The sequence below is a fragment of the Taudactylus pleione genome, unplaced genomic scaffold (assembly GCF_031769625.1).
Source record: "Taudactylus pleione unplaced genomic scaffold, aTauple2 ptg000611l, whole genome shotgun sequence".
NCBI classification, from domain to species: Eukaryota; Metazoa; Chordata; class Amphibia; order Anura; family Myobatrachidae; genus Taudactylus; species Taudactylus pleione.
The window spans coordinates 1,927,405-1,947,576 of record NW_028285013.1 but is presented as its reverse complement, the minus strand read 5'-3'; the positions used below and the strand labels follow the sequence as shown (position 1 = coordinate 1,947,576).

Sequence of the window (20,172 nt, the reverse complement as noted above, 5' to 3'; positions counted from 1 at the left end):
TTGATCACTGTACATTTTATTTCTATGCATTTTCTTACATCACATGAGGCACTTTACATCTTTTCACTGTGAAAATGTTACTTTCTGTTTTTTGTTTTTAATTATACAAATAAAACCACAAAGCTTGTTTTGTAAAAATCATGAAAACACTTCAATATTTACAGTAATGATATTTTTATGCAATACATTACTAATTTCAGTGCTGTATTATAAAAATTATATAGAAAAGCTTTTTGACATGTTTTTTTTTAACTATTTTTGTACTAAATAATTCTAATATATCATTATTATTTAGTGTGCAATATGTACAAACGTTTAGTGGATATAAAAATTAACAATTCAGTTGAATAATTTGTGATTAAAAAAGTAAATCAAACATCTCTATATTTTTTACAGATAATATTTAAAGTATGTACAAAAAATAAGTCCTCTTACAATTTTCTGAAAATATATTAAAAAACTCTTATTATTTTTTATTTATGTTTAATTATAATTTATCCTGAAATAAAACAAAATAGTAGACTATTACTGTATATTAAAAATATGTGAAAAGTTCATGTTTAACTGCTGCCTGGAGCAAAATAATTAGCATTAGATAGGGGGAAATAATGTCCCTGGAGTTGGAGACAGGTGAGGAGAACAATGAATGAAAAGAGTTATTTGTTTTCTCTGGTGCCTCTCTGATGGTGAGACCTTGTCTGTCTGTATCCACCCAATGGTTCTCTATTGAGCTATTCAACTGGTTGTTCAGAAAAAGACACACCTATTATTGGCCTCAGGCAGGTAGGCCTTGGGAGGTTTAAATAGAGAACTCCTTCATAATTTAAACTGGTCACCAGAAGCAACTAGATATTTGAAGGTGCTGCCAAAAACTATGACCTCCTTCCAACTTCCAACACATCAGAGACCTCAAGCCTCAAACCCACAGCAACATCATCCAAAAAGTGCTCAGGAAGCTCCAGAAGTGGCAGTGTACTGTGATAACTTCAGCATGTATCACCAGCAGAACCTACACACATCTCAGAGAGCATCCAACTATGGACTAGGGGATTATGCTCCTCCAAGTAACCCCTACTTATGGCTAGGTGGTCCTGGATTCAACAATTCACCCAGCTACCTTCATGGAAACAATCCCTCTCCCTACATTCCTCCATCTTATGGATCTCAGCGTCAGTTCCTACCAAATTCATCATGCTTCAGTGGGTCAGACATTGGCTGGTTGTCTGTTGCTTCCCAGGAAGAACTCCTGAAGCTAGTGAGGCCTCCATACTCATACTCAGCTCTTATCGCGATGGCCATTCAAAGTTCTCCAGAAAAGAAATTGACCTTGAGCAACATCTACCAGTATGTATCAGACAACTTCCCTTTCTACAAGAAGACTAAAGCTGGGTGGCAAAATTCTATCCGGCACAACTTGTCCTTGAACAACTGCTTCAAGAAAGTCCAGAGAGATGAAAATGACCCAGGTAAGAAAATGTTCAAAACACTCATCATTGTCTTCAACAGTGTGGTTATAATTGTGACCAATAATGGTATATTAATCATAATCAGTTTATAATTTCTGCAGTCAATGGTATTTTATTTGTGATTGTGTGGTACATTTCTGTTTACTGTATGCTTGTACTCTGTTTGGCTCTCCAGCTACAAAAATTGTGATACTAATTTCTAGTTTTTACTTTTTATTCAGTTTATTGATTAGTGGAAAAAAGCCTTTGAATACATTTTTTGTTTTATTTATTTTTTTGTTTAGCTTGTTTGTTCTTATAGGTGTAATTCTCATATGTATATTTAGAGACAATGTTGACAATTGCTGCTTAAGTTTAATAATTTTTTTTTAGTCCATAAAATATGGGGAACATTTTTTTTATAGCTAAGTGACGTTTTCTTGTTACTTTCATGTTCCATCTGGTGATGGCTAATAGTTTTGTAGTTTATATGTTGAATAGCTTTCGTCTTCCACTTATCTCTAATATTACCTTCTTTTCAGGTAAAGGAAACTATTGGACTCTGGACTCAAACTGTGAGAAGATGTTTGACAACGGAAATTTCCGCAGAAAAAGAAAGAGCAAATCAGAATCCAACTCGGCCAAGATTCCAAAAAGTGCGGAAGATAATTTGATCTCAAGCACAAAAGGGAAAGAGAGCCCAGTGACGACCACAGCATCGTCGCCTGCAGTGGAGACCTCATCTCCTGATCTAAAAACCGAATCACCACCAGCTGTTCCTTACACACCTTGTCTAAACAACTTTCTCAACAGTTTTGCATCCATGGAATCAAACTCTGTAAGCAAACAAATGCCCTTGGGGCTGACGAATGAGTTATCCCAGAGAAACCTCCCGGGCCTGAACAGCTTCAATCCAATCCCTGCTGCAGATCCAGCAGGAGACAATCAGGACAATAATCTGTTCTACAGCCGGGCTTCTTATTACAACTCCTATTCTACAAACAACCAGATGCCACCTCAGTTCCTCCAACAGCTGCAATCCCAACAACCTCACATATACGGGAGGTACTGACCGATGGGACCACTGCAGCATTTTGTTTAGGAAAACAGTAGACATTGGGTGACAGCTTTATCAGATTCTGGACTTGAGGGATTGTACTGTAACTTTACCATATTAACACCATAAACTTATAAATTGTACATAGTTACATGCTCTTTGACTTTCTTGCGTCTTTTTAACGCTGCAATGCTGGCTAGCAATATTGTTCATGTATAATCTTAGCTCTGTTATATTTTGTAATGTAAATTATGCTTTTATTTTTATTATTGTTTATTATTGTGTTATTTATGAGTAATAAAAAACTTGCACATTGTTAAAAAAAAAAAAGTACTGTAGTCCTTATCTGTTACCCCAATAGATTTTCTTCTGTACCTTCCCAATTTCTCATCCATTTACCAGGGGAGGGCAATAAGCGTCCATCCAGCTGTTGCTGAACTACACATCCCAGCATGCCTTGCAACAGTTTTAGCATGGCCAATTAGCAAAACTATGGCAATGCATGCGGCAGAGCCGTAACTAGACTTTTTGGTGCCCTGTGCCAGAGAGAGCATTGGTGCTCCCCCCCCCCCCTTCATTTTTTTAAATAGGGACATAAGTTAGTGCACCTGAAAAAGGGCCATGGCCTAATGGGGAATGGCCAGGGAAGAGATAGGGGAGGCCAGGAGATGCTGGGGATAAAAGAAGAGGAAGCTACAAGTGAGAATGATAATAAACTGGAAAATTGACAGGCCCAAACAGCACCCCCTGCCCTGCAGTGCCCTGTGCCACCCTAGTTACCCTGGCATGCTGTGATGTGTAGTTCTTCATCAGCTGGGGGGCCGCTAATTGCCCACCCCTAATTTAGATCAAAAGGTGTTTTATGAGATGAGGGAGCCCATGTGCAGTGAGCTTTACCATGCAATGGGCACACTCCTACCCATAACTGCGCTGGCAGGGACTGGGGATGGCTTTGTCTGTGCATCTGCCCCCTGCCTTATTCTAGCTCTCTGTGGAGAGGCCATCTTTCCCGCTACGTTTCAGGAAGATGGCGTATGTACGGAACAGAGCAAAGACTCTTGCACAGTGCCATCATTCTGAATACCTAGCCAGAGAGACAGCTGGCCCACCTAGAGCTATTATAGGTTAGGGGTCAGCCAGATAGACATAGGAGAATCCCTGGGTGCAGGGTGTGCAGTGTGCCCCCCCCCCTGGATACATGGGACACTGTGCACCCATTATAGCTTAGACCCTAAGCGGGTCGATGGTGGCCCAGTACGCACGCGCGTGCAAGAGCCCCGGAGTGAGCGAGACCTTCACTCGCTCCGGAGCTTGCACCAAAACGGGGCAGCTGTCGATGTTGATCGACAGCTCGCCCCGTTTTGTAAGCGGATAGGGGGGGTGGCTGAACAAACGGAGGCGTCCCCGAAGGAACGCCTGCCGTTTGTGGGCGGCACTACTGACATCACGAGTGATGTCAGTAGTGGACTTCCTGCTCTATTAGAGCTGGAAGTCCACTTGGCATTGCGAGTGCTGAGACCCTACCACAAGGATCTCCTAGCAATGCCGATGGTCGCGATAATTGCGACCATCGCCAGACCGCACCCACAGCTGTGTGAGCGGCCTGGAGGCCGGAATTTAAAAAAATAGGGACGTCCTGATCCATAGCGAGCGCACGCAAATAGCGTGTGCCTCTGAATTAGGACCTAAGCCTTGAATTGAGATAAAGTGGACAGAGATATAAGTCCCAACCGATCAGCTCCTAACTGCCATGTCACAGGCTGTGTTTGAAAAATAGCAGTTAGGAGCTGACTGGTTGGGACTTTATCTCCATCCAAGGCTTAACAAATAGACCCCTAAAAACCGTGTGACATATGCTGGCAATACAGACAGCAATGAAATTCTTGGCTGTAAGTAACCATGAGAAAATGGTACAAGCATCCATATCATTGGTTTCTGTGACTGATAGTCCATTATTATGTAATAAACAATGGGGAAATGATATAACAGCCGCTGCACAGAAAACTGCAAGATGTACAATATTTTTTGTACACTTTAAAAAGAGAGACTGACGGGTCACTACGGGGTTACAGAGACTATACATCAGGTTGTAACTTTTTCTCTGCTGCAACTGGAGCTCCGGCTTTGTATCTGTCAACAGAAGACTCACTTGTGACTTAGGAAAACTTGGATCTGGTGTAAGCTACACATGAAGCTACACCAACTTCTCTACCTAATCCTGTGTCAACCACGTTTCAGTGACTTTTAATCCTTTCCACTCAGTATTGGTACATGGGATATTTCCTGTATTCAGCCCAGGAAGCTGCATTTTGATGAGAAAGTTACTCTTAAACATATGTTCAGCTTCAGCCTCCATCCACATCATGGGGTCCTGTATAAATCCCTATACCCTGAAAGTGCACAGAGGTATAATTATAGGAAAACTGCAAATACAGTACTATAACCAATAGAAACCAAGCACTTTCTGTATTTTTTTTTCTAGCACAGTATAAAAAGAAATGAAAGAAAACGGAGCACATATAAAATGGGATCTCCTCATACCTGACGACTCTCAGGCAGGTCGTCAGACGCATAACAGCAGGGGGCGTGACAATGATATAGGCGTGGATGAGCGACCGTGTCATTGTGACCCCGCTCCCTGCTATACAGTGGCAAATTTACAGGCATTGTAAAGGGGGGAGCGGGAGTACGATGACACAATCCATCGCGAATCACATCATCGCCCCTCCCCCCACACTTAGTACCCAGTTTAGTTAGGAACAAGTCCCTTGCCTTATATTAGTGTTGTATTCTGTTGGGTGCCTGAACCTAACCTACCCCCCTAGTGCCTAAACCTAACCTCCCCCTCTCCCACCCCGCACCCTAAACCTAACCCTTCCCTGCTTAGTGCCTGACTATAACCCCTTACTTTAACCCTAACCCCGCTACTTACCTTCGAGATTCCAGCAGTCAGGATATTGTGCATCCCATTGTTCTCCAGAGTTATACCCCTTTCAGACATACGATCCGGGAAATTTCCTGCTCAGACCCAGGAATTTCCCCTGTGTAAAATCCCGGGTATTTGGTGGAGACCCCCCTTTCACACTACATAGTCTACCCGGGAAATTCCCGGGTAGACCCCTTTCAGACACAAGCCGGGTATTTCTGTTTTATACACACTGGACGTATTCCCCACCTCTCACTTCATTCTCTGACACGTCAGCGCCACAACCTAATCCGGACATGTCCCCCGAGATGTGCTCGGGGAGAGCGGGGGACTAGCCAGGCTGGAGCCAGTACTGCCATTCTGTAATGGGTCCCTGGGCTGCAGTGACAGGGGAGGCCCACTCTTGGAGCCAGGTTGATGGCGCTGCGCTAGAGCCGAGCTTGGGTGACCCCGTGAAACCCCCGCCCCAGTGACCCGGAGCCGCCTCTTCTAGCATGCTGCCCCTCGCATTGCCCCTCGCAATAGGGGCAGTAGTTGTGGTCCAGCGGGAGTGTGGACGGGTGGTGAGCGGCAGCGCTCATCGTCCTATAGGACGCTCTGCGCTGCCAACTCAGAGCAGCAGCGCTGAGCGTCCTATAGGACGCTCTGCGCTGTCGGCTCAAAGCAGCAGCGCTGAGCGTCCTATAGGACGCTTTGCGCTGTCAGCTACATGTCAAAGCTGCTTGGTGCTGCCCGGGAGTAGTAAACTCCCGGGTAGCACCATTCAGACAGAGGCAGGGTAATTTCCCGGGACTTAAGTCCCGGGAAAAACCCTGGTCGATTGCAGGGGCGGCTACCCGGAAACGTAGGTACCTTTCAGACAGACTTGGCTTCCCGGGAATTTGGCTGAGGCAGGCCAAATTCCCGGGAATCTCGAGATGTCTGAAAGGGGTATAAGTGAAATACAGATTATGTGATAAATGTGATGCCCATTTTGGTTATATGTGCATATTTCCATGTCAGACATGATCACTTTGCTAAATAATAATGCATACTTATCAATGACAGCAAAGCATATCTATGTGTAAAGACCACCTCAGGCTCTGTGCTGCTTACTGCATGTATATTAATGCTGAGGGCATGTCAGAGAAATTATAACCCTGGAGCAAAAATTCACCGCACACATTTGGGTGTGGTCAATGGTTATCTCACACTCCAAAAACAAAAGATATTTAAATATACTCAGTGTAATACACAACACATGAACACGCTGTAATGCATAATACTGTGGTAGGGAGGGAACCTGTAACACCTCAGCAGGGGATCAGAGAGGACCACAGCACCTTCCCACACCACTGACAACATGGCTGACCTCACCTGACAAAAATAAGACAAAATTAATTTAACAACATGATCTGTACCATCAGCTGAATAAATGTTCCCTTATTAATAATATTAAAGAAAGACCATCGCCCAGAAATGTTTTTTTTTTTTTACAATACTTTGTAATGTCACAATAATTATGAATGATTTACCTCATGTGGACATCTGTAGTTATTTGTCACTTTGTTAGACCGCTCCATACAATATATTGCTTTGGTATCATTATAGCTGTTGCTGCCTACAAAGACAATTAGTCAATGGCAACAGATTTGTACAAATCAATGAATAGCTCCATTTCCATGCTTTTATGTCTATCCCAGCTGAGGCTTTTATTCAGGTGCTCTTCCTGGCAAGTCATTGAGAGGTCTGTTCATAAACATTTCATATTGTGAGGTGTAACCTCCTCAGATGGCTTGTCTACTATAATTGGGAAATTCTGTCCATATTTCATTTCACCCACCCCTCCAGAGAGACGACGTGAAAACGAGCATCCTCAGCGATATGCATATCCCAGTGAAAGACGGAATAGCGAAAGAATGTGATCAGTTTATGTCCTCACTCATGTGCACTTGTAAGCTGGTTCCAGCAATGAGCTGACATCAGTCTTACTCAGAGGATGGGTGTGGTATAATCGATCTACATGAAAAAAAGGTTGACAATGTCTAGATAGACACCAGATGTTAGACAGACAATAGGTCGACAGGGACAAAAGGTTGACACACTAAAGGTCGACATGGAAGAAGGTCGACATGTACAAATGGTCGACAGTGTCAAATGGTCAACATGAAAATAGTTGACAGAAATGGTCGACATTGTTTTGTTTCTAACCCTGATCATCACCCTAACCCAAACCCTCCCTCCTGGTGCCTAACCCAAACCATAGGGGTAGGTGCCTGACTCTAACCGTCCCTTCTAATGCCTAATCCTAACCCTCCGGTAAGTGCCTAACCCTAACCCTACCTCCTGGTTCCTAACCCTAAGCGTCTGGGTAAATGCCTAACCCTAAAAAAGGAAAAAAGTGTCGACCATTTGCGTGTCGACCATTTTCATGTCAACCTTTTGACCCTGTTGACCATTTGTATCTGTCAACCTTCCATGTCGACCTTTAGTATGTCAACCTTTTGTCTCTGTCGACCTATTGTCTGTCTAAAGGTGCCCATACACGGTGCGATATAGCAGCCGATCCGAGGGATTGGTATGATTTAGCTGCTATATCGTACTGTGTGTGGGCATGATATCAGCCAGTGTGCCCACCCGTGGGGTCGTACATCGCATCTCAAGGTCTTACTGCAGGTTTACAGTAGTTGATCTGGGGGCACGATGTGCGATCCCATGCAGTGCAATGCGGGTGGAGTAGGGGGGTGCTGGCAATTAGGCCGGTCGGCCACCCGATCGCTCCGTGTGTGGGGACTGCACGATATGTCGGCCGTCGGATCCCCCATCGCGTTGTAAGGTGCATATCGCACCGTGTATAGGCGGCTTAAAATATGGTGTCTATCTAGACATTGACAACCTTTTTCATGTAGATCAATAGTCACGGATCCTCAGAGGACGTATCAGATACAGCAATTCCCAACTAGTTTATGTCTGAAAACTGCAAGTACGACAGGGTAACTATGGGGAGAAAGCAGAATAGTACACTTTATGGCTTTTTTCCCCCGGGGGATTATTCATGATCACTAATGGGCCTGTTACACCTGCAGGAACACTAGTTTTCACATGTTTTTTTAAGTAAAGGGCCCAGTATTGGCAAATTCCAAAAACTTAAAGTTTTCAAAGTTTGCCTGCAGGAACCTATGCTTGGAAGGTGCTCAGGGTTGTGAAGAGGGATCTTCTCCCCCTCTGGCCCTGCATCCCCTCCAGCACTGCGCATGCGGTAACTCACGTATACCCTAGGCTTGCCTACCCTCCCGATTTGGCAGGGGCCTCCCAAACATCAGGTGCCGCTCCCGGCCCCCGGAAAGGCAGGCAAGCCTCCCGGCGGTCTCCGTCCCTCCCGACCCCCCCCCCAGAGTAAAACGAGAAACCACCGCAGCGGGGGGGCTGGTGACGCAATTCGCGCTGAATCGCGTCACCCCCCCCTGCTGTAAGCTTGCATTCAGCTCCCTCCCGGAAGGAGGGAGCTGAATGTCGGCAAGTATGTTATACCCCTTTTACACCAGAGCTAAAACCCGGGTTATTGCAGGGTTAACTTGGGTTGCTCCTAGGTGTAAAAGAGGACAGGGTTAGATTCCCGGTGGAGTGACCCGGCAATCCAACCCAGGTAACTTGCAGGGTTTTACACGGGAACAACCCGTGAAACCCTGCAGTGTAAATGGGAACCCTGGGTCATTGGACAGCAAGTGGCTCATTAGCATATTTTCACAATTGCGAATCTGTGAGAGAACCAGGCCCTGTGTACGAATCAACACCCCACTGCGTCTACTTGGTAAACAAACCTGTTCCGTCATTAATGGTATGGATCCTATATCGGGCAATATTCTTTACCATCTGTGGTACCAGTGCATATGGTAATTGAGATATACCATGAGAAGATATACATGTGCATGAGCTTATTTATACGGCCTGATTCAGATCCGCACGCAAATGCTGATGTTTCCGCAGATTGAGTGATTTTTTGCCATTACGCGTGAGCGAAAACCGCACTGCATAGTGATTGAGTCGCCATTACGCTCGCACAGAGGATTCACTCGCAAAGTGAGTGACAGGTAGTCAACGTTTGGGGGAGGCTAGGTAAACGCAGGCACGTCTGACCGTTTAAACGCCGTTACATGGGCGTGCATTAATTAACCATTGCCATCTCCTTTGCTGCATGAGAGCTCTCAGTGTGTCAGGAGAGCAGCAGGCAGGGGCATATCTATAATGGGTGCAGGGTATGCGGGGCACACAGGCCCCTAGGTCCAGGGGGTCCCCGCACCGCACACACTGCACCCATAGTATTACTTACCTCTCCGGAGTCCCACGTCGGCGCGGGGATCCGGCACTGTAAAAACTACTGAAAAATGCCCGCCGCCACCATTTTCCCGTCATTTGCGCATGCGCAGTACAGGGAAAATGGCTGCCACGGTCATTTGCCCGATGACCTGCGCATACTCTATAGACTCTGGACGGACTCTAGTGCCCAGAGTCTATAACTCTGGTGCTGGCCACGCACAGCTCGGTATGCTGCCGGCCGACCGGACAGAGAGGAGGGGGCCCGTGTCGGAGACTGCACAAGGGCGTGATTGCGTGGCTCCGCCCTCGCCCCGTCCGCAAACACTCGTTGTCTGCCCAGGCCCCGCCCCGTTTGCTGGCCACGCCCCCTAGTCATGGCAATCTGGCTGCTCCCTCCCAGAAGGGACAGCCAGATAGTCAGCATGTATGTCATGGGGTCTATTATCGCACCCTGATCGCATTGCAAATGCGATCAATAATAAATGGACCCCTAAGGACTCACCAATTTCCAAAGTGACTTATGTGATTTATAACCAATGCAAAGAAAGGGTCTGAGGACAAGAGGCAGTAATGTGAAATATTATGCGACACCTATGGAATAGCGCCCCCTGAGGGCAAATAACCCTGAAAACATTACAGAACACTTACCTAACACTTCCTTTGATGAGTCATTAAATTGTTTCTGGATTGCTCATTTCACTGTACAGTGGTCGGTGCTGATGTTTTCTAGGAGAACTGGAATGACAGTAATCCCTGTTTAGTAGGAAGCAGCCTTAAACAAGCTTAAAACTTCTTCTTACGCTTCACATTGACTCACAATTGAAAACATTTTCTCTCTCCACCTCTAAACTAAAAACAAAGACAGGGGGTCTGATTGCACAAAACAAACATAGTAGACTGCTGTACACCTCTATGCACAGGTTAAAGCACTGCATGGAAGTGACTGTACTACATAAAGGCCTAAATTAATAAAATAAAATGAAATGTTTTTTGTTTCACCGAGTGATCCTGTCCCACTGTCAAATATATACTCATCAAAGTAAGGCTGGGTACACACTAGAATGACGTAACGGTCCGCTGACCGAACCGCCATCCTGGCGACCGATTGGTAAGCTATACACACTTATCAATCGGCTGCTCGATGTGTCTGAGCTGGCATCACAACTGGGCGGAAAAATTAAATGCCCACCTAGTTAAGATGCTAATGTCGTGCAGCAAGTGTACCGGTGGTCGGTGGGTCACCCTTACACATAGCCAGATATATCAGCATCGGCTGTGTTGCAGGGCTGACCTGATATGTCTGTGAATGAAGCTGTACACACCCAGTGATGCACTTGTGATATATAGGAAATGGACCTCAGACTGCAGACCTTGAACATATATATACATAATACTTGTGATATATCACTTGTCAATGGAACTAGCAATATATTGCCAAGTGTGTACCCAGCATTAGTGACAGCAGTCTAGACTGAAGTGTCCAGCAGATCTATACACATTGGGCCTGATTCAGAGCCGGACGCTATTTGCGCTCGCTCGTTCATTAAAAAGGGGTGGCTATTCAAATGAACCGTTCGCACTTTGCAGTCTGTTCACGCCTCTATGTCTGAACGAGCGGACAAAACTTGCGGTCGTCATTTTGAAAAAGACGCCCTCTGGCCGCTCGCACCATACGTCATGTCCGCTATTTAATAGATTAATCGAGTACATCGAACAGCGTATGAACTGCTCGCTATTCTTGTGGTTGGTTTTCCCCACCACAATCTTGCGAGCAGTTCTGACTATAAATCAACCAAGTGACGTGGTCAATGAAGCTCCTATATTAATTATGCACACCCATAAAACCTTTAAGCACGCCTGCGTTCTGATTTCCACTCTCAGTTTTCAAGCACCTTCCCCTGTTACCACCCACATACGCCTCCTCCTGTCACTCAAAATAGCAGACATTCGCTATTTAGCGAACAAGCGATTTTCGGCCGCACTGACTGGTTCACGCATGCGTATTAAAATCCGTACGCATGCGCAGAAGTGCGAACATGTCTTGGAACGAGCGTACTGCCGCTTACGAGCGGCTCTGAATCAGGCCCATTGTGTGAATGATTTACTAAACAGTGCAAGATTTTAATGGCTTGTAACATAGAGTTTTTCCCAGTTTGAAATGGGGTAGTGATACCAAGCAGCAGGAAATCATGGTTATTATAATGTGTTTTTCGTGTAGTTTAGTAAATTTAGTAAATTATTATTGTTTTTTTCTTTCGTACTTTCACTTTTTGTTATATTTTGAGGTGCCATTTGTACAGGGGAGGTGATATAGTGCCTTTCATAGTATTACGTACTTAATAAAATTGTGGTTTTAAACAGGATACCTATCATTTTAGAGGATCCAACCTTAAGGGGTCTAGTTACTAAGCAGTGTTAGGAGACAGAGTGAAAAGTGATAAGGTGCCAGCCAATCAGCTCCTAACTGCCATCTCACAGGCTGTGTTTGAAAAATGACAGTTAGGAGCTGATTGGCTGGCACCTTATCACTTTTCACTCTGTCTCCTAACACTGCTTAGTAAATAGACCCCTAAGTGCCGAAGCATTTGGAATACCTTTCTGAACATGTACCAAGCCTAAACCCTAGGACCTCCATCACTTACTGTATACAGCCTAACAGTGTCGCAATGTCGCACTCCTGCGTAAAGATCGGTACCATTGACGCACAGCAGGCTGTCACGCAGCATGTACGGCAGGTCTGACCAGCTGCAAACACCACAGCTCTCCCCACACGCAGAGAGCTCTCATGATGCGAATGCAATCGCTATGGCTAATTTATGAAATGGTCAGACAAGCCTGCGTTTACTTAACCACTCCCCGTTACCTCCCCCAAACGTTGACTACATGATGCTCATTTTGCGAATGGGTCCTTTGTGCATACGTAGTTGCAATGCAATCATGAAGCGTGCGCAGTGCGACTTACATGCATGCGCGATGCCAAATAATTGCTCAAATTGCGTAAACATCGGTGTCCGCGGCTGAATCAGGCCCTTAGTTCGGTTTCGGTTTTGGATAAAAATCAATAAAAAAAATAAATGTATAAATGAAGTGTTAAGTAATGGTGTTCCCTAATGAACAATACATACATTTGTTGCCAGTGTAATATATTTTTCATTTATCTAATTTTTGGTTTTATTGTGTACTATGTTATTAGATAATGTATATGCTCTCTTATATTTGCACATTTGGAATATCTTGTTTTGCTGGATACAAATCTATCTGTACCCAGTGATGTGAACTATGCTTTTCTTGTATGTCAATCTGTCAATAAAATTTAAAAAAAAACAAAAAAAATTGATAAATCATGTAATTTGGACCTGTTTACATGAAATCCAAAACCCGAGTTAGGTTATCCATGGTCCCAACTGAAAGCAGAACCGAACCGGCACTCGGTACGACTCGGAATTCCAAAGTGATTCCTAACTAGGACTCGATTAGACTCGGGACCATTAATTTCGGGTGTATTTGAATTTCAGGAAAATCAAACCGAATATCTCTATAATTTTCCCAGTTTGAAATGGGGTAGTGATACCAAGCAGCAGGAAATCATGGTTATTATAATGTGTTTTTCGTGTAGTTTAGTAAATTTAGTAAATTATTATTGTTTTTTTCTTTCGTACTTTCACTTTTTGTTATATTTTGAGGTGCCATTTGTACAGGGGAGGTGATATAGTGCCTTTCATAGTATTACGTACTTAATAAAATTGTGGTTTTAAACAGGATACCTATCATTTTAGAGGATCCAACCTTAAGGGGTCTAGTTACTAAGCAGTGTTAGGAGACAGAGTGAAAAGTGATAAGGTGCCAGCCAATCAGCTCCTAACTGCCATCTCACAGGCTGTGTTTGAAAAATGACAGTTAGGAGCTGATTGGCTGGCACCTTATCACTTTTCACTCTGTCTCCTAACACTGCTTAGTAAATAGACCCCTAAGTGCCGAAGCATTTGGAATACCTTTCTGAACATGTACCAAGCCTAAACCCTAGGACCTCCATCACTTACTGTATACAGCCTAACAGTGTCGCAATGTCGCACTCCTGCGTAAAGATCGGTACCATTGACGCACAGCAGGCTGTCACGCAGCATGTACGGCAGGTCTGACCAGCTGCAAACACCACAGCTCTCCCCACACGCAGAGAGCTCTCATGATGCGAATGCAATCACTATGGCTAATTTATGAAATGGTCAGACAAGCCTGCGTTTACTTAACCACTCCCCGTTACCTCCCCCAAACGTTGACTACATGATGCTCATTTTGCGAATGGGTCCTTTGTGCATACGTAGTTGCAATGCAATCATGAAGCGTGCGCAGTGCGACTTACATGCATGCGCGATGCCAAATAATTGCTCAAATTGCGTAAACATCGGTGTCCGCGGCTGAATCAGGCCCTTAGTTCGGTTTCGGTTTTGGATAACAATCAATAAAAAAAATAAATGTATAAATGAAGTGTTAAGTAATGGTGTTCCCTAATGAACAATACATACATTTGTTGCCAGTGTAATATATTTTTCATTTATCTAATTTTTGGTTTTATTGTGTACTATGTTATTGGATAATGTATATGCTCTCTTATATTTGCACATTTGGAATATCTTGTTTTGCTGGATACAAATCTATCTGTACCCAGGGATGTGAACTATGCTTTTCTTGTATGTCAATCTGTCAATAAAATAATAAAAAAAACAAAAAAAATTGATAAATCATGTAATTTGGACCTGTTTACATGAAATCCAAAACCCGAGTTAGGTTATCCATGGTCCCAACTGAAAGCAGAACCGAACCGGCACTCGGTACGACTCGGAATTCCAAAGTGATTCCTAACTAGGACTCGATTAGACTCGGGACCATTAATTTCGGGTGTATTTGAATTTCAGGAAAATCAAACCGAATATCTCTATAATAATATAATTGCCAATGCTGTCATTCTCTGCTACGGACTCCAGAGCAGAAGGGGTTATATTATACTTCATCTCTCATTAGTTACATCTACATTTAAGTTACTGTTTCCCGTACAAAGTGAATATACAGCAGACCCTGTGCCTCCTCTGTTTATACACAATATTTACTGTCATTTACGGCAGCATGCCATCATCATGATAATAAACCCCAAATTGGTCGTAAAATACAAATATTAAGGAATGCACGCAATGTGCTCATTCCCATACTGCTGCCTTGTATTTATTTTCCCTTTGTTATATATACAGCATTAGATCCCACTCATTAAACAGCACTGGCTAACAGCCAACATCAAGGCAGGTCATTAAAGGACCAAAGAATCATTAGCACAACTTTAACGAAATTACCCAGAGGTAAATAGGAAAAAAGAAAGCTACAGACATTTGGAATTCCTGCCACACCTGACTGCTGGGTTCTGGCAGTGTTCTGTCCTCCCATTATCCCAGTGCAGGTCACGAATATGTATAGAGGAGACTGAGCGTGGAGCCATCAGAGGCATTTGCATTAGAGGTATTATATGATGAATATATTTGGGGTCTTTCACTCAATGTGAAGAGATATATTCATAGTACAAATATACTCTATAACACAAATGATCAAATACGAAAGAAAAAACAATTATGATGAAAATAAGGGATGCCTACGTGGTGCACTGGCGCTCAAAGCATATGTTCACAAATTTGCAGGTGCTGGCTTCTACAGTATAATATGGGACTCTGCAGGTGCTGGCTTCTACAGTATAATATGGGACTCTGCAGGTGCTGGCTTCTACAGTATAATATGGGACTTTGCAGGTGCTGGCTTCTACAGTATAATATGGGACTTTGCAGGTGCTGGCTTCTACAGTATAATATGGGACTCTGCAGGTGCTGGCTTCTACAGTATAATATGGGACTCTGCAGGTGCTGGCTTCTACAGTATAATATGGGACTCTGCAGGTGCTGGCTTCTACAGTATAATATGGGACTTTGCAGGTGCTGGCTTCTACAGTATAATATGGGACTTTGCAGGTGTTGGCTTCTACAGTATAATATGGGACTCTGCAGGTGCTGGCTTCTACAGTATAATATGGGACTCTGCAGGTGCTGGCTTCTACAGTATAATATGGGACTCTGCAGGTGCTGGCTTCTACAGTATAATATGGGACTCTGCAGGTGCTGGCTTCGACAGTATAATATGGGACTTTGCAGGTTCTGGCTTCTACAGTATAATATTGGACTCTGCAGGTGCTGGCTTCTACAGTATAATATGGGACTTTGCAGGTGCTGGCTTCTACAGTATAATATGGGACTCTGCAGGTGCTGGCTTCTACAGTATAATATGGGACTTTGCAGGTGCTGGCTTCTACAGTATAATATGGGACTCTGCAGGTGCTGGCTTCTACAGTATAATATGGGACTCTGCAGGTGCTGGCTTCTACAGTATAATATGGGACTCTGCAGGTGCTGGCTTCTACAGTATAATATGGGACTCTGCAGGTGCTGGCTTCTACAGTATAATATGGGACTCTGCAGTTGCTGGCTTCTACAGTATAATATGGGACTCTGTAGGTGCTGGCTTCTACAGTATAATATGGGACTTTGCAGGTGCTGGCTTCTACAGTGTAATATGGGACTTTGCAGGTGCTGGCTTCTACAGTATAATATGGGACTCTGCAGGTGCTGGCTTCTACAGTGTAATATGGGACTTTGCAGGTGCTGGCTTCTACAGTATAATATGGGACTCTGCAGGTGCTGGCTTCTACAGTATAATATGGGACTTTGCAGGTGCTGGCTTCTACAGTATAATATGGGACTTTGCAGGTGCTGGCTTCTACAGTATAATATGGGACTCTGCAGGTGCTGGCTTCTACAGTATAATATGGGACTTTGCAGGTGCTGGCTTCTACAGTATAATATGGGACTTTGCAGGTGCTGGCTTCTACAGTATAATATGGGACTTTGCAGGTGCTGGCTTCTACAGTATAATATGGGACTTTGCACGTGCTGGCTCCTACAGTATAATATGGGACTTTGCAGGTGCTGGCTTCTACAGTATAATATGGGACTTTGCAGGTGCTGGCTTCTACAGTATAATATGGGACTTTGCAGGTGCTGGCTTCTACAGTATAATATGGGACTTTGCAGGTGCTGGCTTCTACAGTATAATATGGGACTGGTTTTAATATATGAATATTTTCAATTTTATCCGTATTCAACATAGAGCTCTGTGGAGCAATACACAATGGAGAGAACATTGTAATGATCACCATACAAAGCCAACTGTATGACTTGTTGGTGCCCTGTGCCAGAAAGAGCATTGGCGCCCCCCTCATTTTTCAAAGGGACATAATGCACCCAAAAAAGGGCCATGGCTTCTGGGGATGAAATAAGAGGAAGCTACAAACAAGAATGATAGTAAACAGAAATTTGACAGGCCCAAACAGCGCCCCCTGACCTGTGGTGCCCTGTGCGATGGCACTGGCCGCACTACTCTAGCTACGGCCCTGCTGGAGACTACAATACAATGCAGACCCCCAAATCTGTAATGCCTATACTGTACAGACTTTATATTGTACCATGTAGACATTGATAGACATTATACAATCTCTCCAGAAAAATTGATGTAAGTCCTGTTTGCTGATACAAAATTTTAGGTTTTCCCTTTTATTACCGTTCCTATTTCATTTATGTGAAATACGGTTCTTTAATTTCAAAAGAGTCCAATTCCCGGGAGGAGTCTGCTATGACATGACAATAAAGGAAGCACAGGGACAGACACTTAGCGTGGCTGGAGATGAGCTAATTGGAGACTGTTTTTCTGATGGACAACTTTACGTGGCCCTTTTGCGTGTCACGTCAAAATCTTTTCGTGTGGATGTCAGGCGGATGATCGACTTACAAGGCAATCTTTTAAGACTAAGGTTAAAAAAGACTATAGCTGTAAATTCAAAATTGCTGCTGTGCGAAGTCGAGGCTTTTCTAGTTTTAAAGCAGAAGTGATCTCTGGTGACATTGCAGACCCCTGCGGTTCACTCCTCACTACTACAGTTCTGCACTTACTCTGTGCCGGCCGCTTCGTCTGTAATGGAAAGCCAACACTGATTGGTGGGTAGAATTAGCAGTTCACCAATCAGATTGCCGGGAGCTCCCAGCTTAGTTATTTATGAAAAGTGAATATTTATGGAAGATGAACATTTAGGGGTTAAATCATTTAGGAGCGGTGCAAAATTACTCGTTCTGGCGCCATGTACGGGCGATGTGCAGTGAGCACAAATCCCATGCTTAACTCACACATTTTAATGCTCATTAGAGATGTGCGGGTCCGGTTCCCAGAGAACCAACAACAAGCAAATTCAAGGGTTCCGAGTCGAACCGAGTCCGAGTTAGGAATCACTTTAGGGTTCCGAGTCGAACCGAATCCCGGTTTCGGTTCTGCAGTCTGTTCGGAACTCAGATTTAAGAACCGAAGTCAATTTTTGGATTGCATGTAAACATGTCCAAATTACATTATTTTAGCTGTTTTTTTATAAAAAATAAAAACCAAAACATGAAAATAAATATGGATCCAAAACCAAAAAACACGGGGGTCCGCACACATCTCTAATACACGCACATATGAACTAAAGTGCACTATGCAGAGACGATGCACAAGCCATCTAGGGGTGATGTAGGGGGTTCATGCTGCAGTTAAAATGCTGCCACAAAAGTGCATCGCTGGCATCACTTGTGCATCTCTCCAAATTGTATTGACTCTATTAAATAAAAAAAAAAAATATATATATATATATATATATATATATTAGGTAAGTTTAATAAACATGCTATGATTAGATTTATCTCTTAAGCTGCATACACACAACAACGATTTAGTAAACGATTTTCATTTATTTTTTCAAAAGAAAAATTAACAAAAATCGTTTACTAAAATAATTTATTTACAAAATGTTTTGAACGATTGTTTTAAACTACAAACGATTTTTGTAACTTCCCTTAATGAAAATCGTTGAGTTGGTCAGTCTGACTGAACTACAAACTACAAACTACAAACGTGAACGCGCATGAACAATAATCGTTCATCGTTTTAACTCAGAAAGTGAACGATTTTATCAACGATTGAATGCTAAACGATATCGTTAACGATAATCGTTCAAAAAATCGTTGTGTGTGTATGCACCTTTAGTTTCCACTTGTCTGGAAATTATTTTAAAAGGTTGGTCAACTCTAAAAGGGTATAACAAATGGTAATCACTATACGGGCAACTTTTAATGTCTCATTTTATTTTAAAAAAAGACAATTACAGACAATTGTAGCCGTAGCCAGTAATCTGTAATTGGCAAAAGAATAGGAAACGATATTTAAACATATACTCCACATTCATTTTGGTTAAAAATATATAATTGGTTTACTTTTTCCCTGCATTAAAGCAAAATGACAACAGCAATAAGAAGAAAGCAGTCACTTTGTAAGACAACAGGTAATGTGCTGTATGTGACAGTGTACACGCTGTAAAAACATCTGGTATATGTAAATGTATTTACAGTACAAACGCAGAAACCCGGTGACTCACAATGCTGTCTCCGGCTGAGGCCTCCAGAGCGGTGGGGGACAATCAGGTGGGGCTTCTCACAAGTGACTTGTTAAATACAATTTACTGTTCACATTACAATATGAAAAGGCTGGCAGACAGCGTGCCCCCTCTGTTTATACACAATATTTACATTCATTAACCGGAGAATGGCAACATCAAGATAACAATGCACCAAATTAGGCTGTCAGTGCTTCATGAATTGCCCGTTTTCATTTTGCTGACACATAGAAATAATATATTATATACACACAAACACGCATATAACATAAATAGGAAAGGACGCATGCAAAGCGCTATTTCTTTATGAAATACTGGCTGCTGTACCCGCTGTTTCCCCCAAGTTTAAGTCTTCAATCTATTAAGTTTTATTATGTGATGTCGCCCAAATCCATCCAGTGGAAGGGCCAGAGCAGGCTGCCAGGGTCAACGTTCTGCTCAGTGTACACCAACGGGAGGTCTGACCGGGACCCTAAAACCTGGCCAGGATCCAACTGGACCACCTCACGTTGGTTTCATCCTAATCGGTGCAGGGGTGTCTGAATGCATAACCGGACAGACAAATAGACCAATGAATTTTATATAGAAGATTTGTCGCTCTGTCGCATTGCTGTGTTGTTGCTGTGTGGTTTAATAGCTTACATTTTGTGATACTAAATAACTCAGGCTTGCCTACCCTCCCGATTTGGCCGGGAGCCTCCCGATTTTCGGGTGCCACTCCCGGCCCCCCGGAAAGGCAGGCAAGCCTCCCGGAAGTCTCACACCCTCCCCACCTCCCCCCTGAAAAAAACAGAAATCCCCGCAGCGGGTGGCCCGGTGACGCGATTCGCGCAGAATCGCGTCATCGTGGCCCCGCCCCCTGCTTCACAATGCCGAAAATCACGGC

General features: G+C 43.6%; 1 protein-coding gene across 1 annotated transcript; it reads left to right on the top strand.

The window, feature by feature from the left end:
* Positions 1–874: 874 nt before the first annotated feature.
* On the top strand, positions 875–17,700 carry LOC148480514 (forkhead box protein I1c-like). Its single transcript, XM_088454301.1, has 5 exons — positions 875–1,466; positions 1,988–2,510; positions 4,765–4,908; positions 8,317–8,400; positions 17,418–17,700. The coding sequence occupies exons 1-5, from the start codon at positions 875–877 to the stop codon at positions 17,698–17,700; spliced, it is 1,626 nt and encodes a 541-aa protein (XP_088310427.1).
* The last annotated feature ends 2,472 nt before the right edge of the window (positions 17,701–20,172 follow it).